The sequence below is a fragment of the Motacilla alba genome, chromosome 26 (assembly GCF_015832195.1).
Source record: "Motacilla alba alba isolate MOTALB_02 chromosome 26, Motacilla_alba_V1.0_pri, whole genome shotgun sequence".
NCBI classification, from domain to species: domain Eukaryota; kingdom Metazoa; phylum Chordata; class Aves; order Passeriformes; family Motacillidae; genus Motacilla; species Motacilla alba.
The window spans coordinates 4,852,252-4,871,219 of NC_052041.1; the positions used below are offsets into that span (position 1 = coordinate 4,852,252).

An 18,968-nucleotide genomic window follows, 5' to 3' on the forward strand; every position below is an offset into this window, starting at 1 on the left:
CCTGTTCTCAGCACACCAAGGGGTGCAGATGTGCTCCCACACATCCCCTGCACTGGGGACAGCCTGGGCTGCCCACGGCCGTGGGGCTGCTTCAGTGCCAGCACACGCCCTCAGTCCCTGCTGTAATTCACACCCAGCGCTCCTCGGCTGCTGCCCGGGGGACAGCGCCGGGCTGGAAGGCGCAGGTCGCCGATCAGCCTTTCCCACACGCTGGCAAACAGAGGGAGCTGTTTCCGACCGCTCGGTGTGACACACTCGCCCCGTTTCCGCGTCCGCCGCAGCCTCCCGCGGCCCCGAGACTCGGGTGGGTCCCACCGCACCCAGAGCCAGCGGCTCCGCAGGGACCAGCACAGCCCGGCCGAGCTGCCACGGGGGGGTTCAGCACCAGGATCCCCCGGAAGGGGCCGGAGGGGCTGCAGAAGGGAGGGATGGAGGTGCCGGGCTGCTCGCCCTGCTTGCCGTGGCCGCCGGCAGTGCCACGGGTGACTCAGGGTGACCGGCGGAGCCAACGCCCGTTCGCCAGCTCGCCCCGTGTCCCTGAGTCACCGTCCACGCTCTCGTGGCGAGCTGTCCCCGTGCGTCACGGCCCCCTCGCCGTGACACCCGTCCCGGCACACCGCAAATGTCCGGCAGCACCCCGAGGACACCGGAAACCCCGAAAAGCGCCCGGCCAGCAGCGACCTTCGGTGACCCCGGGGGCTCCCCCGCCCGCCCCAAGGTACCTGCACCCCTCTGGGACCGTTCCCACTCGGGCCAAATGGAAACGTGATCCCAGAAGCTTCCACGCGAGCTGTGGTGGTCCGGAGCTGGCACCGGGTGGGTCCCCCCGCCCCGGGTCCCCCGGTGTCCCCAGCACCCTCCCGGCCGGTTTCTGGCTGCGGAGGAGCAGCACGGCGGGAAGGGGGGGTGAAGCGGTTTGGCTTCATCAGCCGAGTCTTTTTGCTCGCTCGGCGAAAAGTCCGGTTTCTCACGCTGAAAAGCGAGAAGCCCGGCTGGGGCAGCGCCGTGCCGCCCGTCCCGCTGCTCCTCAGCTCCCGGAGCAGCGGCACAGACAGGGCTGGCCCCGGGGCCGCCCCTCTCCCGGCACCGCCCGGCCCGGGTCCCCCCGGCCGCGGGGGAGGGTCGGGCGGGCGAGGGGAGGGGAAGGCCGAGGAGGGGAGGGGAAGGCCGAGGAGGGGAGGGCAAAGGAGAGGAGGGCCGGGCCGGCCGGCAGCTGCCGCTCGCAGAGCCGGAGCTCGTTTCCTGCTCGCTATCGCCCGGCTGCGCCCAGCTCCGGTCCCTCCCCACGCCCCGGGCGGTGCCTCAGTTTCCCCCTGCGAGGGGCCGTGGAGGTGAGTGGAGGGTGAGGATGGGCAGAGCATCCCCGGGCGTGGGGAGGTCAGGGCTCTGCTGCCCCCCGGGCCCGTGTCCCCCCGCTCGGTGCCGGCATCCCGAGCGCCGCTCCCCTCCGCTGCGAGCATCGCTGCGCGGGGCGGGGACGGGGCCGACAAAAGCGAGCGGGGATTCCGCCGTGCTGGCGAGGACTCAGCCCCCCGAACCCGTGTCCTGCTTGTCCCTGGGACGCTCCGTGGCAGGGTAGCGCTTGTTCTCCGGCTGACCCCTCCCCGCAGCCTCTCCCGGGGGCAGCGGGGTCCCCCCTGCTCCATCCGCGCTGCTTTTCCCCTCCAGCCGCTGACCTCTGCTGCCCTCGGGACAAAGGGGAAGGAGAGCAGTCCCTGCTCCTCCTCCGCCAGTGCTCCTGGTGATGAGTGGGATGGGGAAGAGCTCTGCTAAGGTCCGTGAGAGATGCTCTGTGCATCGTCACGGAGATGTCTTTGCTGCAGATGTGCTTTGGGGTAAAGGAGAAGTAGGAGGAGGAAAATTATGTGGGGTGTGAAACCTGGCTGTGACCAGACTTCCTCTTTCTACCAAAATTCAGCTGCAAGAGGCAGGTCTCCTTCCGTGGGCCGGTCTTGGGCAGGGGGACAGGCTGAGCAGCAAAAATAGGGGGGCACATTTGCTCCTCCCCAAGTGTTGCCTGTGCCCGGGGCTCCCCAGGACGTGGCCAGGCTGTGGTGTGTGGATCCCCAGCAAAGAGCGATGCAGGTTTGTCCCCTCTCCTCAGCCCTTCTCCCCACAGCTCCATGCTGGGGCCTTGCAAAGCTGGGGTGTGCTCATGCACCCACATCCCTGCCTCACACCAGAGGAGCTGACAGAGATTTTTCCCTCCCTCTGAGGGTTAGAACACACCCAAATCAAGGCAAGTTTCTGTGGCGCTGGCCAGGGTGGTCTCCCTGCCCAGTCCCACACCTGGGATGTTTCTCCTGAGCACAATAACGTTTGTAAGAGCTCCCAGTGCCTTCACCCCTTCCTGCTTTGGCCAAGCTTTGCGTGGTCACAAGAAACTCTCAATCCTGACGCTGGCCTTTCACTGGAAGGGCTCTCCTGGGGTCCAGCCCAGCTCAGCAGCCTGGCCTGTGGTGTCCAGGCTGGATCCCAAACCTGGGACAGCCCATCCATGCTGGCAGCCTGGATCCCAAACCCAGGACAGCCCGTCCATGCTGGCATCCCAAACCCGGGACAGCCCATCCATGCCGGGAGCCTGGATCCCAAACCCAGGACAGCCTGTCCATGCAGGGAGCCTGGATCCCAAACCCAGGACAGCCTATCCATGCTGCGAGCCTGGATCCCAAACCCAGGACAGCCTGTCCATGCTGGCAGCCTGGATCTCCATGCAGCCTGGATCCCAAACCCGCAGCCCAGCTGGGAGCCTGGATCCCACAGGACAGATGGCCTGGATCCCATCCATGCTGGCAGCCAGCGCAATCTGCTGAAAATCCTCCCAGCTTTCATCAGCTCTGGAGCTGTGTCCTTTCCCACCCTATTTCCATGTGCCTGGGAGCCACGTGAGCTCCCAAGCAGCTTCCCCCACCTTCTCCCAAGAGGCTGCTTCTCCTGCAAGGGCAAGAGGGCGACTCTGACCCACAAGGCGGGATGGGGTGTCCCTGCTCCAGGGGGGCTCCCCATGTCTAGGACCCGGGTGATGTCCCCACAGACATTTCTGCAGCCAACCAAAGCTGACATGGGATGAGTCAGGGCTGGCTGCACCCCTCCTCCTCCCCCCGGCTCCCAGGAACAGCGTTAAGGGCAGAAATGCAAGAGGCTTTGATGGAAGGAGCAGAGCCAGAGGCAGCCTAGCACAGGCTGTGCCCTCCCCCACTGCCACTGGCCTTTGTGGGCTGAAAGCTGGGGTTTTTGGATCAAGCCTGCAGGAGCTGAGTTTTCCTAGGAGTTTCTGACCTTGCTTGCAGTTGTCAAGGGGGTTTGAGCGGGCCAGAGCGCTGGCAGGATAATCCTTTCTGTAGGAAACTGTGTAACACAAGGCTTGTTGTTCTGCCTCCTCTGAGCCTCCCTGCCAAAGCGTAGGGGCTGGAAAGCTTTCCCAGGCAGCACGCTGCCCCTGGCATCGTGTCCAGTGGGAATCAAGGCCGAGATGGGCTTTTTTTCAGAGCCAGGGGCTGCTGAGGCTGGAGTTGATGCTCCCAGCCCCAGCAGCTGCCTTTGCCCCATCTCCCTGGGGCTGCTGTGTGGTGACCTTGGCAGGTGCCAGTGCAGTGACTTGAGCTCCTGGAGGACAACCCATCTGCTCGGGGCACTGGTGGCTGGTGGCCAGTGCTGCCTGGGCAGCCTCCGTGGCTCCAGGATGGCTGGGAGAGCTGCAAACTCTCTGGGGAGGTTCTCAGTGCTGCCTCAGTTTCCCCAGGCTCATCCTGTCTCAGGGGAAGAGCAGAAATCTGTCCTCAGGTCTCGCAGGCTTGTCACGAATGCATAGAGCACACCCTCTGTCCCCACGCTGCCACTCTGGTGCGTGCCAGCCCCTGCTGTGCCCCGCTGGGTGCCTTCTCCTGTGTCTGGCCAGGAAGGAAGGGGTTAAAAACCCCGGATTTCCTGAGTGTGAAGCTGGAAGGGAAGGTGACCTGCAGAAGTGACTGGAGGGAAGGTGACCCGCAGAACTGCTTCACAAGGCACGTTCCGGTGTCGGGAAAGTCCTGAGCGGGGCTGAACTAGAAATCCAGCTAGAATTCGGCCTTTCCAGCCAAAATTTAAGCGCTTAAGTGACTCCTTTCCCCGCACGCCCCCAGCCTCCTCCTCCTGCGGGCTGCCTAATTTATTCATGACATCCTTGTCCCACTGAGGGGGTGGCCTGCCACCTTCCGGGTGCTGCCACGTGCCCAGGATAGCACCCAGGGGCGGGAGGGCAAAGAGCTGCGGTTCAAAGGTGGCAGCTCTGCGTCCTCCCGAGCCTTGCCAGCGGATCCTCCTTGGTAGCACCGTGGCCGTGCTGGGCTGGAGGAGCCCTTCAGAGCCCCAGGGCTTGGCCACAGCGGCCAGAAAAGGCAAAACCTCGTTCTTGGGGCTCGGGCTGGCAAGGCAGAGGGCACAGGCTGGTGCTCAGGGCAGTGCTGGGAGTGGGAGACGGATGCAAGGAGAGCTGGTCCCCTGGAGATGCCAGGGGCAGGGGGTTTTGGGAGGCTTAGGGGGGAATGTGCTGCACCCCTCCTCTCGTGGCTTCTGTGGCGTGATGGGGCTGCTTGTGGGGTGATTTGACTTTTATTTGATTTCCTCACCGCTGCTTCCCCTGTGCTGATCTGCTTCCACCCGCTCCAGGAGTGGTGGAAGGGGAGGTGGGGGAAAAGGTGACCCCATTCCAGCGGCGGGATGGATCCAGCCCTGCTCCCTGCAGCCCCAGGGCTGGACCTGCTGGTTTCTGCAGCAGCTGTGTGGCTGATTCCTAAAGCCAGGAGCTCCCTCCCATCCCCCCGTGAGGCTGCAGAGGCAGGAAGGAAGTGGTGTCTTTGCTTCAGACCAACTCGCTCTGCTCTTGGCTGTTGCAGGTACCCGCTGCATGGAGGAAGCCACTCACTGCAGCCACTGCCCTCCCCATCCCCTGCCCTGAGGCCACCGTGGCAGGGTGACACCGTGGCTCTCTGGGTGCAGAGCCAGGGTGACACCGTGGCTCCCTGGGCGCGGCATCCGGGGACAGTTCCATCACTGCTGGCACAAAGTGTGCCAGTTTTGACAGTGCCATCACCACCCAACAGCCCCTGCAGCTGGGAAACCTGGCACTGAGACACCAGGTCTGGTGTGGGATGCGTTTGGGGGTGGGGATCCAGGAGGGTCCCCTCCCTGCTGACCTCTGCTGTCCCTCTGCCAGGCTCCTGGGTGACACGGGATGAGTGTGCCGGCCGACGAGCCGGGCAACCCGGCCCATGCCATCTTTGAGAGGTTCCTGCGTGCCGGGGAGTGCCGGGAGGTGCTGGGCTGCTTCCTGGAGCTGTGCCAGCAGCTGGGCCTGCAGGGCGGTGGGCTGCAGCTCTACCACGGCCTCAAGGCTGCCCTCAACTACTGGAATGCCAAGGCCCTGTGGAGCAAGCTGGATAAGAAAGCTGGGCACAAGGACTACGACCAGGGCACAGCCTGTGCTGGCACCAAGGTAACCGGGATGTGGGTGAGGGGTTCGGGTCTCTCCCTGCTCTGTGTCCTTGTCTTGGGTGAGAACATCCCCTGGGACACGCTGGCTCTCGTCCCAGGAGGATGCAGGATGTGCCAGGCGGGAGGTTGATGGAGTTTAATGGGACAGGATGTTAATTAGCACTGCTCAGCTCCCCGTGGCATGATGCCACCTCAGTGCCACCCAGCCGGCAGCGTCCTTCCTCCTCCCAGCTGCCTCTCGCTGGGGACATCCCGTGGCAGGGCTGAGGGAACTGTCAAGTCCTTTCTGGGAGATAGGAGCATTCCAAGTAGGATGTCCCCTTGGGGATATCTGTTCCCTGTCCCACAGATGATGGCTTTTGTCCTGGCTGCTGTGCCCCATTGTCCCAGCCCTGTCCAGAAGCTGTCAGGAGACCAAACCCAGTCAGGGCTGCAGCAGACCTGCACCTTATCTCACCCGGTGCTTTAACTGCTGCCATTGCCCTGGGTGAAGGCAAGGTTCAGGGGGTGGGGGGCACCCCGCATTGCAGGGAGAATCAGCCAGAAAAGGGGGAATACTGAAGAGGGCCAGATCCTGACCCAGCAGGCGGGTAGGTGCTGCCTTTGGGAGCGCTGGGGGGTTCACCCAAACCTGCTCTGGGGCTGCCCACCCACTTGGCGTGCCCCGGCAGTGCCTGGTGGTGGGCGCCGGCCCCTGCGGGCTGCGGGCGGCCATCGAGCTGGCGCTGCTGGGCGCCCGCGTGGTGCTGCTGGAGAAGCGCGACTCCTTCTCCCGCAACAACGTCCTGCACCTCTGGCCCTTCACCATCCACGACCTGCGCGCGCTGGGCGCCAAGAAGTTCTACGGGCGCTTCTGCACTGGCACGCTGGACCACATCAGTGAGTTTTAGGGGGACCAGGCTGACTGTGGGGAGTGCCAGCACTCAGGGGTGCGGCCCTGAGGACCTCTGTCCCCTCCCAGGTATCCGGCAGCTCCAGCTGATCCTGCTAAAGGTGGCTTTGCTCCTGGGGGTGGAGGTGCACATCAATGTGAGGTTTGAGGGCCTTGTTCCCCCCACGGGCAAGGCAGGTACGTAGCTCTGCAAGGGTGGGTGGCGTTCCTGGGGACAAGGACGGGGCTGTGGGTGGCCACTCTGAGCCCCCCAATCGCTCTGCTAGCCTTTTTGGGGGGAATGAGATGCAGCCCTTTCCCTGCCCCCTGGGGACCCGCACGTTGATGAGCACCCCTCTCCCTGCAGGTGGCTGGCAGGCTGTGCTGCAGCCCAGTTCCTCTCCCCTCACCCACTACGAGTTCGATGTCCTCATCTCAGCTGGCGGTGGCAAATTTGTCCCTGAAGGTGACAACAGGTGTCCCCGCAGCCCCGGGACCAATCTGGGGGTCTGGGTGGGGGCTCACGCCTCTCCCCTCCTGCAGGGTTCAAGCGCAAGGAGACGCGTGGGAAGCTGGCCATTGGCATCACCACCAACTTCATCAACCGCCACAGCCGGGCCGAGGTGGAGGTGGCTGAGATCAGCGGCGTGGCCCGAATCTACAACCAGAAATTCTTCCAGAACCTCTACAACAAAACGGGTCAGTGGTCCCGTGGTCACAACCCCCACACTTGGGGCGCTGGGGGCTCCTGCCCCCTCCTGAGGGAGCTGGAGGCTCAGCCCCAGCATGTCCCCAGTAATGGGGTGCATGTCCCCACATGGTACCCCACTGCAGGGGACATTTGGTGTCTGAGCCCAGTGCTGGGACACCCCGTGGCCCTGACTCAGCCCCTTCCCTGTCACCAGGCATTGACCTGGAAAACATCGTGTACTACAAGGATGACACTCACTACTTCGTCATGACGGCCAAGAAGCAGAGCCTGCTCAAGAAGGGGGTGATCCTCCAGGTGAGAAGGGCGGGATCTGGCCCTGGCGTCTCACAGCAATGGGCAGCTGAAAGCCTTGAAAGTGGGATGCAAATTGTGGGTGCTGGTTTGACTGCACACCCCTGGGGTGCTAGGGGCTGCAGCAGCTGTTGCCTGTGCCACAGGAAAAATCCTTCCAGGATGCTGAGAGTGCAGTGGCACAGCTGCGCCCTGAAGCCGGGTGCTCCCAGGCTGAGGGACAAACATCACCTGCCACCTCCCAGTCAGCGTCACCCCATCCCCACAGGACAAAGCGGACATCGAGAGCCTCCTGGCCCCAGACAACGTGAACCGAGATGCCCTCCTTAGCTATGCCAAAGAAGCTGCCAACTTCTCCACCAACTACTGCCTGCCCGAACTGGAGTTTGCCCTCAACCACCGGGACCTGCCGGACGTTGACATGTTCGACTTCACCTGCATGACGCGCTCGGAGAACGCGGCGCTGGTGCGGGAGCACAACGGGAGCCGCGTGCTGCTGGGGCTGGTGGGCGACTGCCTGGTGGAGGTGAGAGCTTCCCCTGCAGCACCCCCTCATGCCCCCATCTCTCCCCCCCTGCATTGCTCTCTCCTTGCATTGGTTGCAATATATTTCCCTTCCCTAAGTGCTTCTCATCCAAATCGCCCAGTGCACTCCATCCTTGGGCAGGCTCCCAGCAGTGGCGTGTTTTGGGGAGGTTACCCCCTTCTCCAGCCCCAACGGAGATTTGGGGTTGGTTCAGGATGGAGGAGCAGCCCAGCCCCTCCCCAAAGGCAGCTGTGCTGGCTGGGGAGGAGATGGCCACCCCTCCTCTCCGTGCGCGTCCTGCCGCCGCTCCCCCTTTCATCCCCGGCCAAGCCTGGCAGCTCCCGGCCTCCTCCCAGCTGCCCGGACCAGCCATGCAACTCCAGCTGCAGCTCTGCCTTTCCCTTTGCAGCCCTTCTGGCCGCTGGGCACCGGCGTGGCCAGGGGCTTCCTCGCCGCCTTCGACGCGGCGTGGATGGTGCGGCGGTGGGCGGCTGGGACGCCCCCGCTGGAGGTGCTGGCCGAGAGGTGAGTGTCCCCACCCCGCTGGGCTGGGTCTGGAGCACGTGAGGATGGCAGCAGTGATGTCCCTTGCGCCCAGGGAGAGCATCTACCAGCGCCTGTCGCAGACATCCCCGGACAACACCAACAAGAACGTCAGTCAGTACAGCATCGACCCGGCCACGCGCTACCCCAACATCAACCTGCAGGCCATCAAAGCCAGCCAGGTACCTGGCCAGCTCCTGCCATGGGACAGCCAGCCAGCCCAGCCTCCCCGGCTGTCAGGGTGACACTAATTTACCCAGTCCCGTCCCCAAAGGGTGTGAGACTGAAGCTATTAGCCCCCAGGACATTGAATGCGTTGCCCATTGTGGATGGCGGAGGGTTCTAGAGGGTTTTAGGGGGGGTGTTCAGGCGTCCCTCTTGCCTGGGTCACCTCCCTGCGTGGTGTCATTGGCTCTGGACAGGTGGTGACCTGTCGTGTCCCCATTGGCAGGTCAGGGACCTCTACCTCGTGGGCATGGTGGAGGTGGACCACAAGAGGAAGAGCGACGCCCGGCTCAGCACCGGTAGGAGCAGCCAGTCCTGCCCCGTCCCTTCCAGCAGCCCGTGCCCTAGTGGCTACTGCCCTGGTTTTCCTCCCCGTCCTTGTTTCTTGCACCCTGGCCTGTGTCCAGCAGGCTGTCCTGGTGGCACCAATGGTTTCTGTCCCCTCTGCACGGGGACACAGGCCCCTGTTGCCTTCTGAGGAGGAGGCTGTGCCCCTCCAGGCTGCACAGATGCTGAGCCATGAAATATTGACAGATGCTTTCTCAACACAGTTATTGAGACTTGTGGGGAGGGTTGTGGGGGGACAGGGGGCGTCTCAGGTTGCTCCCATGGGATCCCTTTCCTCTTAAAGCATGGAGTCTGAGGCAGGAGGTGGACTGGGAGGGTGTCCCCTGTCTCTGCCTCCCCAGTGGCCCCTGGAGCTGTCTGTGAAGAGCTGCTGAGCTGGTGCCAGGCCAGCACGGCTGGATACCCTGGCGTGGCCGTGACCAACTTCAGCACCTCCTGGACCAGTGGCTTGGCCCTCTGCGCCCTCATCCACCGCTTCCGCCCTGACCTGGTGTGAGTGCCTGGGAGCCCCCGAACCCTCCACCCTGCACAGCCCACCCTGATGGCAGCCGTGTCTCCCCACAGGGACTTTGACTCCGTGGACCCCCAGGATGCCATTCAGACCCACCAGATGCTGCTGGACATAGCAGAGCAGGAGCTGGGCATCCAGCCTGTCCTCTCCAGTGCTGAGATGGCCACCTTGACAGAGCCTGACCGCCTGGACCTCATCACCTACCTCAGCCACTTCTATCAAATTTTTGGGACCTCTCCAGGTGTGAGACTGGGGGGGATTTGCCCCATCCCGAGCTGCTCTGGGGCTGGCTGGGTCCCACCAAAATGGCCATGTCCTGTGCAGAGGCAGAGGTCAGCAAGAAGCCAGTGTCTCCCTGTGGCACACGAGGGGCCATCCTCTTCCTCAGCAAGCTGCAGAAGAGCCGGAACCTGGCACACAAACGTATCCAGGTGAGGGACCCCCACCCACGCCCTCATGGCACACCAAAACCCCATCACACTCCCCACCCTAAACGCCCCCTTTGGGTCTGCAGGACGGCATCCAGAAGGACAGTGAGGCCAAGAGGAGCCGCAGGGACACTGAGGTGGGGCTGCCCCGGGTGCCCCAGGGGGGCTCTGCTGGGGTGCAGCTGCCCTGGGGGGAGAGTGGGGGGCTGACCCTACCCTTGGGTCACTTGTAGCTGGACACGGGGCTGGATGGAGCCGCTCCGGACAGTGCCCACGAGCTGCCACAAGCCACCGTGATGGACCCAGGGCAGGTTGGTCCTTGTGTCACCTTGGGATGGAGGGTCCAGCTCAGGGCAGGGGGGCACCGGCGGGGGGCACTGGTGGCTGTCAGGGCCACGCCAAGGGCTGGGACCAGAGCTGCACAAGCGAACGCCCACAGGTTCCCAGCTCCTCCCTGCCTGTTTCCTGACCCAACTGGTTTTCCAGAGCCAAGACTTGCCGCTCCCTGAGCCATCCCAACACCCAGAGCCGGCGCTGCGAGAGGGGCGAAGCCCTGCCCCGTGCCCCCATGGCTGCGGGCACAGCCACGGGGCAGGGTGGGTGCCAGGCCCCCGGTGCCAGCCCTGCCTGTCCTCTCCCCCCGCAGCCCCCGAGGGACAGGACAGGGGAGAACAGCGACGCCTGCTACTTCTGCGGGCGCCGTGTGTACATCGTGGAGCGAGCCAGCGCCGAGGGACGCTTCTTCCACCGCGGCTGCTTCCAGTGCCGGCGCTGCGGGGCCACCCTGCGCCTGGGCGACTACGCCTTCGACGAGGAGGATGGTGAGGCAGCTTTTGGGGAGAGGGAATGCTCAGGGCACGACTTCTCCACCCCTGCACGTCGCCACATGGGTTTGCCTCCCACCCCTTCCCCCCAGGTAATTTTTACTGCTCGCTGCACTACCCCAATGCACCCAGCATGGACCTGCCCCGGGATGAGGCTTCGGCGCTGCCTGATGGGGTAAATGACCCTAAATCCCCGTGGGTGATGGAGGAAAGGCAAAATGTTTTGGGGGGTGGTTGGGTGTGCATCACCCCTCTGCTCTGCTCTGCTGTAGGATGCTGATGCTGCTGCCCACCCGCCCTCAGATGCTGGAAGGTCATGTGTGTCCCCCATGGAGTGGGCACCCGGTCCACTTGAGCCCATTCCAGCAGCCCCACAGGCAGGGGAAGGGCCTGGGGACACTGAGGACACTGCAGATACTGGTGACATGGAGGAGCAGGAGCTGCTGGCACAGCCTGGGGAGGATGTGAGGGAAGAGGAGGTTCGCAGAGCGGAGCCCCAAGGGGCAGCAGAGGAGGGTGAGGAGAGTGGGGGCAGGAGGAAGATCGTCCTTACACCGCTGGAGAAGCTCAGTCTGTCCACACTGAACCTCACCAGTGAAGCTGAGCCCTCCCCTCCACTGAAGCCAGCTCGTCTGCGGCTCCAAGCAGCACCCGAGGCCCTCCCTGCCCTGTGGCAGGGACAAGGCGCCTGGAAGGAGGAGGAGGAGAAAATTGACATGGAGGAAGGTAGGTGGTACCAGCTGGAGTCTCCAGATGAGCCGAGCTCTCAGTGCCTGCTGGACCCTGCTGTACCCCAGATCTTGCTCATGGAGAAGCAGCCTGAAACAGCTTTTTCTTGGGCAGATTTGGAGGACAGTGACAGCGAGGAGGGGGAGGAAGAGGAGGAGGAGGAGAAAGAGGAGGAGGACACAGGCCTTGGCATCATGAAAGATTTGGTGAGGATTTTCCCCAAGTGATGGTGGCACCAGCAGCACAGGTGGGAGCTGGGGCTCTTGCTCCTCTCACAGAGGCATCGGGTCTGGCTCAGCCAAGGCAGGAGGTGCCTGCTGCAGGGACTGACCCCCCTGGCTGTGCCACTGTCCTTTCACAGTACCCAGACCCCAGGGAAGAGGAGAAGTACCCCACCTGGAAGCGCACATTGGCCCGCCGGGCCAGGGAATCCCAGATGAAGAGGTTCTGCAGAGCCCAGGTAACCCCACAGGGGAGAGCCAGGCCCCCAGCGTGGCACGGCACCCTGTCCCCTCCGTCCTGCTGCTGGTGGCCACATGATGGCCGGTGGTGACCTGCTGGTGAGTGCTGCCCTTCTCTTACAGGCCATCCAGAGGCGGCTGGAGGAGATCGAGGTGACATTCCGGGAACTGGAGCAGCAGGGCATCAAGCTGGAGAAGTTACTCCGGGATGAGAACGGTAAAGCCAGGGTGGACAGAGCACTGTGACCCTGCCATGGGGGTCTGCGTCCTGCTGACCATTCCCCTGTCCTGCAGAGAGCCTGGCTGACCAGCAGACACAGTGGACAAACCAGCTGCTGTACCTGGTCCAGAAGAAGAACAATCTGATGACCGAGGAGTCGGACCTCATGATCGCGTGAGGCTTGGGGGGTGCTCCCTGGTCGGTGTGGGGGCTCAGCTCACCCCAGTCCCCAGTGAAACCAGTGCCCAGCACACCCTTTTCCTCCCCACAGGGTGCAGGAACTGAAGCTGGAGGAGCAGCAGTGTCAGCTTGATGAGAAGCTCCGGAGCTACATGAACAAGGAGGGTGAGTGCCAGCGCGTGCCAGGGAGACGATCCCTTTGTACGGTGCAGGGAGCAGGACGGGGCTTGTGGCCTTCCCAGCTCTACTCTGGCCCCCTGCACTCACAGATGCCCTGAAGACACCTGAGGATGAGAAGGCTGAGCAGGAGATCCTGAAGCAGCTGGTGGAGGTGGTGAACAAGCGGAACGTCCTCATCCAGCTGCAGGAGGAGAAGCGGCTCAGTGAGCTCCGGGCTTGACCCGCACGGCCCCGCGGCCACCAGCTCCTCCCCGAGGGACCAGCGGAGTGTGTGTGAGTGAGTCCTGGGCCGAGCACCTCTGAGCTACCTCTGGAGGTGGCGATGCCCCAGGTGCCAGCAGCTGCCACAGCCAATCCAGCTCCCCGCTTGCCAAAGCCTGTCACAGAGGGGCCAGACCCGCTGGTGGATGCCCACGTGAGGAGACACCGAGCAGCACTCAGCCTTGGGGGGCTGAGAGGGCGTTCCTGTGCGTGGCTGGAGTGCCTTTGCCTTGTGCTGGCTGGAAAACAAGACTCGCAGGGGGCTGCAAAAGGGGGCTGTGGTGGCTCCCAGCAGCAAGGAGGTGACCGGCCACCAGAGGCAGGCCACAGGGCAGGTGCCACATGTGCAGAGGCACCTTCAGGAATGGTCCCTCGAAGCCACCCTGGGACATCCTTCCCAGCTGAAGGCATCCATCCCAGTCTGGACTGTCCATCTCAAGGGACATCTGGCTGTACAAGTTGGGGCCAGTGACAGGCAGACTGGGCTGGTCCAGCTGCTCTGCACCACTGCTTTTGGATGCCACATCCACGCTGCCCCCAGCTGCTGCAGGAAACAGGGTCAGAACCCTACCATGAGCCCCTTGGGCCAGGGAAGGGCTTTTTGTCCTGTAGCTCCTATGGGAATTGTGCTCAGGGCCAGCACCCTAACACCGAGGACAAGGGACACCAGTGGCTGTGCCCTTCTTGCCCCTTTGGGATTTCTTCTGCTTGGCAATGCCTTTGCACAGACCTCAGATGCCCTGGAGCCCCTGGCTGTTGCCTGTGGCCAAATGGTGCTCACGGCAGCCCAGATGTGTTGGGATGGGGGTCCCAGGCGTAGGTTCCTCTCTTAGCAACACCAGCCTGTGCTCAGCCCTCATCCTGCCATTCCCCTCAGCACCTCCTCCAGCCCTCCCTGTGTTTGTACCAGCCCTGCAATCCTGCCGCAAACCCCCTCCTTTCAAATAAAGCCCCCCTGACCCGGTGCCAGAGGTTAAAATGTTGCCTTTATTTTCCATCAGTCAGGACTGGTTGCCAGAACAGCCACCAGTGTAAACTCTGAGGCCACCCCAGGCAAGGGGAGCCTCAGTGTCTCAAGCCTTCCAGCCAGGCCAGTGGGTCCCTCCGTGTACAAAAGAGTGCATTTAAAAAGACAGCAATAAAAATCTGCCTCCGTTGTGGTTCTCACAGGGGTCAATGCAATAAATCTACCCCAAAAACCTTAATTTCACCCGGAGGCAGCTGTCAAACCTGTGCTGCTGCAGCGGCTGCAGTGCTGCTCGCCTGAAACCTGAAGTCAGCTAAAAACAAGGATGAAAAAGGGGACATGGTGTGGCCAAGGGGACGTTGTGGGACACCCAGAGCCCCAGCTCAGCCTTCGCTGGGACGCTCCTGCAGGGCCCTCAGCACCATCCACATCTGCTCCTCAGTGCCGTGCAGCATCTTCACCTCCATGGTGTGAAACAGGTGGAGGCCCGTGGCGAGGACGAGGACGCCGATGGCGAGGAAGGCCAGCAGGCAGAAGGAGAGCTTGGGGAAAGGCTGCTCTGCACCCAGTCCAGCCAGGGTGCCCAGTGCAGCTGCAGCCTGGAGCAGCAGCAGCAGCAGGGCCAGCACGGCCATCCTGCCCGAGGAGTAGCGCTGCCGCCGCGCCGCCCGCAGCCCCACGCCCACCTCTGCCCGAGCCTCTGTCACCACATCTGCCAGCGCTAGGTCTGTGGGGACAGGGGCAGAGACAGGTCCCCCTCAGCAGAGTGGGACCCCCATATACCATCCCTGTGCCCCACCCCATACCACCCCAGTAGCCTTCCCCCCATCCCCACCGCTCTGCAGCCCTCCACAAGGGGAAACACCCAAAAGAACTCCATCCAACTCCACCAGTCCATCCACCAGCCCCCCCAGCACACAGTGGACGCTGGCAGCAGCCCCCCGACTTACCAGCTGTGCCAAGGGTGGCGCCTGCAGGCTGCCCCTGCCTCTGGATGTGCAGTGTTGCCATTACGGCTTCATGGTCTGAGAAGGGGATGTCCATGCCTGGGGCTCGCCCCGTGGTGGTCTTCAGCTCTTCACACTTCACCGTGAAGCTGGAGATGGCCTGGGTGAGGGGACAAGGGGGGTCACAGCAGTGCCTCACCCCCAGCACTCCCAGCTGATGGGCAGACACTCCCGTTACCTTGTAGAGGATGTAGTCAATGCGGATGCCCAGCGGGAAGGGCAGCAGCTCTGACTTGTCAGTGAAGCAGTTGTCAGGGACAAGGGTGCAGCCGTTCTTACAGCCCTGAGACAGAAGCCCGGCTGAGCTGGGGGCTCTTGGTGTGCCCCGGGACCCCACTGAGCCCCTCAGCTCACCTCAAAGTGCGTGGCCTCAGCAAAGGCGTCCTGCAGCCCCGTCCAGCCACGCAGCAGCCGGATGCCCACATCTTCAGGGTGCATGTTCAGGTCCCCTCCCAGCAGCACCACATCTGCTGCCTTTGAGGTGTGTCTGTGGGGACAGGGGTGGCTGTCCTTCCCTGCCCTGCCTGGCACCCAGCTGGAGTGACTGGGACCTGCCCGGTGCTCCTCCACCTCATTCCAGACTGGGACTGGTATAAATGGGAGCTCTCTGCAGCGCAAGCCCCAGGGGCAGGGGTGACCACACGTCCTGGGGGCCTGCAGGGGGACACCCCACAGCTGCTCACCGGATGAACTGTGCCAGCTCCCAGGCCTGCACCAGCCGGTGGGGCAGGTAGGCGTCCTTGTCCCGGCAGTACTCAGCGTGCAGCTGGGGAGAGAGGGAAAGCAAAGGGGCTGGGACTCCTGCCCTGCTCCCAGGCCCCCTGCAAACCCACCCAACCCCTCCAAGAGTCCCTGTCAACACCTCTGTCTTTATTTCACCCCCACTGGGGAGAGCCTGGGATGCTCACCCCAGCGCACAGCCATGTTATGGTACCTTGCCCCCTGCCCCGAGCAATATTTTATTAAATCAGTGCATAGTCCAGGGCAGAGGGCAGAGAGCAGTGGTTAAAGCAAGGGGGCAGTAAAACAGGGGTAGGCCCACTCATTGCCCTCCTCCCCACTGTTCCCCCCGTGCTGGGCTCCTCCCTGGGCTGCTCACGTGGGTGACGTAGACGTTGAAGATGATCCCTGAGATCTTCATGACGACGAGACCGACGGACTTGCCGCAGAACCAGTCCCCGTGCTGGAGCTGCCCAAGGGGAGGAAGGGCAGGTCAGGGCTGCTGAGGCTCTGTGGGGACGGACACCGTGGTGCCACATGCCCCCACGCCACCTACCATGTAGGGGTACCCGTTCAGTGAGTACTGGTAGAGGAGCGTGTCCAGAATGGGGAACCTGGAGAAGACGCAGAGGCCGCTGCCGATCACCCCGCTGCGGGAGGGAAGAAGCACAGTGAGGCACGTGGCTCCTAAAACCTCTGCCTCGCCCTAGGCCTGAGCCAGGAGGACTCCCCGGGCGCCTGGATCCCAGTGAGCTCCTGTGAGCATCCCACTGCCCAGGCATGGGGTCTCCCACAGCGACAGAGGTGACCTAAAGGACCTGCAGCGGTCCCTGCAAGTGGCAAACCCCGAGGACACGGCGCAGCCCTGCCACTGCCCCACAGACAGCCCCGGGGGGCTCACCTTGCCCGTCTCACCTGCGGAAGTAATGGGAGAAGGGATAGCAGCCTGCTAGTTTCCCCTTCAGCTCACCGTAGTCCTGCTCGCTCCACACCTGGAGGGCAGAGGGACAGGCTGAGAACAGTCATGCCCGTCTGCCAGGCTGGGAATGGGGGCACTCGGCTCTCGGACTGCCCTCACCTCCTGGAGCAGCGCCAGGTCAAAGCCCTCCTGGCGCAGCGTGTCCCCGATGAGCCGGACGCGCTGCTGCCGCCGCTTGCTCAGGTAGCGGATGGCCCTGCCAGAGAGGGGGGACAGTCAAAGCCTGGCGGGGACAGGGTCATGTCACGGGGGCCCTTGGGGCCATTGTCACCCGAAGTGAGGGAGAGGAAAAGGGCTCCAGTACCAGCAGAAGCAGAATGCACATAGGAAAGATGGAAGGGCCCCGTGAGGGCGTGGGGACAAAATGCAGGGAGGCTGTTTGGGGACAGCTTCTCCTGCCTGCAGAACTGGGGCAGCTCATCCTTGCTTGGGGTGCAAATGGGGGGTTTTTCTGGGGCTAACAAGCACAGAAAGGACAGCAGGCGCTACCCAGCCAAGCACCTCATGACCCTCGGGGACTGGGAGAGTGGTGTGACCCCAAAATGAAGGGGACATGAAGGTGACCCCAAGGTGGGACCCCTCCCCCAGTGTGGCGCCCCCATCACCCCCCACACAGCCTGGCACGGACCTGGCGACGTCTGGACTCACCAGCAGTTGAGGTTGAAGATACGGAGGCGCAGGGTGGGCTCTCCCTCCATGGCTTTTGGGGCTCTGTGGGGTCAGCGGGCAGTGCCAGGCACAGGGGGGACCTGCAGGCAGCGGGTAGGAGTGGCAGCCCCCCGGAGCTGGTGCAGGCTGCAGGACAGAGCCAAGGAGCCAGGCCGGGAAGGCGGAAGGGCTGAGCCAAGGCAAAGGCCGGGAGGAAGGAAGGAAAAGTGCTCGGGGTGCTCCAGGCCTTTCACCTCCTTTCCTGCACACAAGGACCACCCCTCACCCTAAACTGCCCCGTACAGGGACCCACGTACCCAAACCACCCGTGTGACCCTACATCCAGCGGCTGGGGACACCGGTGGGCCAGGGACGGGCTCAGGGCTCAACCCCTCTGCCTGCCAGCGAGCCGTGCTCATCCTGGTTTCAAAGTGGAGCTGTGAGACACGGGCATGGGTCACCGTCACACACCTCCCCACTCGGGGAGCCCGCGGATCCTTTTCGGGACCCCAAACCCCGGCGGAGCCAGCAGCTCCGGAGCAGCCCCAGCTCAGCGCCAGCTCCGCTTCCCCCTTGCCTGACCCCGTGCGATTGTCCCAATTTCCGCTTTAGAAGCTAAAAACAGCAGCCCCGGAGCTCCGGGATGCCGGTGCGGGCAGCCAGGCTCTGCCTGCTCCGGCGGGATTACCCGGCGGGCTCATCCCGTTCCTGAGCCGCGCTAATTAATGCCGGCGGCTGCCACAAGCCGGAGCCCCCAGGGGCGCTCCCCGAGGGACGCGGCGGGGACGGGAGCGGGACAAGGAGCGGGACAGCGGCAACAGGAGAGCGGGGACAGGAGCGGAGAAACAGGGGTAACCGGAGGAGCGGGGCAATGGGAGGATCGGAGCTGCCGGAGGAACGGGGCCGGGAAGAGCGGGGCCGGCAGCGGAGCAACAGGCGGAGCGGCGGGCCGGGAGCAGCGGGACCGGGAGGAACGGGACCGGGAGCGGCGGCACCGGGAGGAACGGCACCGGGGAGCGGCGGGACCGGGAGGAACGGGACCGGGAGGAATGGAACCGGGAGGAGCGGGACCAGGAGGAACGGCACCGGAGGAGCGGGACCGGGAGCGGCGGGGCCGAGACGAGCGGGACGGGAGGAGCGGGACCGGGAGCGGCGGGACCGGAGGAGCGGGACCGGGAGGAATGGAACCGGGAGGAGCGGGACCGGGAGGAATGGAACCGGGAGGACCGGGAGCGGGAGCGGTGGGACCGGGAGGAGCGGGACCGGAGGAGCGGGACCGGGAGCGGCGGGGCCGGGAGGAGCGGGACCGGAGGAGCGGGACCGGGAGCGGCGGGGCCGGGAGGAGCGGGACCGGAGGAGCGGGACCGGGAGGAGCGGGACTGGGAGCGGCGGGACCGGAGGAGCGGGACCGGGAGCGGCGGGGCGCGCAGCGATCGGCGGGGCCGGAGCGGACCTGCGGCGGGCCGGGAGCGGCGGGGCCGCGGGACTACGCGTCCCGGCAGGCAGCGGAGCGGGGCGGAAGGGGCAGGACCGGGAGCGGGAGCGGGAGCCAGGGCCGGGGGGGTGAATGGGGCCGGGGAGGGTGGAAGGCAGCCCGGGCGGGTGTGGTGGGTGTAACGGGGTGGCATGGGTGTAACGGGGCGCGCCGGGGGTGCGGGAGGGATAGCGGGGTGCGGGCAGGACGGGGACGCGGTGGAACGCGTGTGTCGCTGAGCGTAGGATGGGGTGTGGGTACCGACAGCTGAGACACCTTGGAGGGGTGGCGGTGAGCGGCGGGACAGGCCAACCCCTCTGTCACCCTGCGGTTGAGGGTGCGACCCCCCTAAAAGGTGTTCCTGAACGCGGGGATGCTGCGGGGAAGCACA

At 64.2% G+C, this 18,968-nt stretch overlaps 2 protein-coding genes across 7 annotated transcripts; one reads left to right on the forward strand and one right to left on the reverse strand.

Annotated features, from left to right (window-relative positions):
* Positions 1–93: 93 nt before the first annotated feature.
* MICAL1 (microtubule associated monooxygenase, calponin and LIM domain containing 1) lies at positions 94–13,747 on the forward strand. Of its 3 annotated transcripts, none has more exons than XM_038162596.1 (26): positions 94–718; positions 4,875–5,117; positions 5,195–5,473; positions 6,144–6,351; positions 6,434–6,541; positions 6,711–6,809; positions 6,887–7,042; positions 7,249–7,349; positions 7,615–7,872; positions 8,282–8,397; positions 8,471–8,597; positions 8,867–8,939; positions 9,330–9,480; positions 9,553–9,740; positions 9,824–9,930; positions 10,014–10,064; positions 10,161–10,238; positions 10,574–10,748; positions 10,844–10,926; positions 11,024–11,477; positions 11,595–11,686; positions 11,842–11,940; positions 12,065–12,158; positions 12,236–12,335; positions 12,433–12,506; positions 12,611–13,747. In XM_038162596.1, exons 3-26 carry the CDS (start codon positions 5,213–5,215, stop codon positions 12,739–12,741), a joined length of 3,384 nt encoding a protein of 1,127 aa, XP_038018524.1. In that variant the 5' UTR covers positions 94–718; positions 4,875–5,117; positions 5,195–5,212; the 3' UTR covers positions 12,742–13,747. The 3 variants fall into 3 exon arrangements, with proteins under 3 accessions (XP_038018524.1, XP_038018523.1, XP_038018527.1); XM_038162595.1 differs by lacking the exon at positions 94–718 and adding an exon at positions 745–1,331; XM_038162599.1 differs by lacking the exons at positions 94–718; positions 10,161–10,238 and adding an exon at positions 745–1,331.
* A 2-nt stretch (positions 13,748–13,749) lies between these two features.
* On the reverse strand, positions 13,750–18,604 carry SMPD2 (sphingomyelin phosphodiesterase 2). 4 transcript variants are annotated; one of them, XM_038162657.1, is made up of 11 exons: positions 18,557–18,604; positions 17,104–17,204; positions 16,555–16,651; positions 16,392–16,468; positions 16,033–16,126; positions 15,856–15,945; positions 15,440–15,522; positions 15,111–15,243; positions 14,935–15,039; positions 14,700–14,856; positions 14,133–14,476 (listed from the first exon to the last, which is right to left on the reverse strand). In XM_038162657.1, the coding sequence occupies exons 2-11, from the start codon at positions 17,151–17,153 to the stop codon at positions 14,133–14,135; spliced, it is 1,230 nt and encodes a 409-aa protein (XP_038018585.1). In that variant the 5' UTR covers positions 17,154–17,204; positions 18,557–18,604. The 4 variants fall into 4 exon arrangements, with proteins under 4 accessions (XP_038018586.1, XP_038018585.1, XP_038018584.1 ...); XM_038162656.1 differs by having other exon boundaries at positions 17,104–17,293; positions 18,557–18,600; XM_038162659.1 differs by lacking the exon at positions 18,557–18,604 and adding an exon at positions 17,421–17,947.
* Between the last annotated feature and the right edge of the window lie 364 nt (positions 18,605–18,968).

Excerpts from the sequence above, each read along its gene's own strand:
- MICAL1 (XM_038162596.1), top strand. The coding sequence starts at position 5,213 with ATGAGTGTGCCGGCCGACGAGCCGGGCAACCCGGCCCATGCCATCTTT. Across the intron at positions 10,749-10,843 it reads CGCCTTCGACGAGGAGGATG|GTAATTTTTACTGCTCGCTG; the intron begins GTGAGGCAGCTT and ends CCTTCCCCCCAG. Across the intron at positions 10,927-11,023 it reads CTTCGGCGCTGCCTGATGGG|GATGCTGATGCTGCTGCCCA; the intron begins GTAAATGACCCT and ends GCTCTGCTGTAG.
- SMPD2 (XM_038162658.1), bottom strand. The coding sequence starts at position 17,153 with ATGGAGGGAGAGCCCACCCTGCGCCTCCGTATCTTCAACCTCAACTGC. Across the intron at positions 15,946-16,032 it reads TGAACGGGTACCCCTACATG|CTCCAGCACGGGGACTGGTT; the intron begins GTAGGTGGCGTG and ends CCCCTTGGGCAG. Across the intron at positions 15,244-15,439 it reads GAGCTGGCACAGTTCATCCG|ACACACCTCAAAGGCAGCAG; the intron begins GTGAGCAGCTGT and ends CTGTCCCCACAG.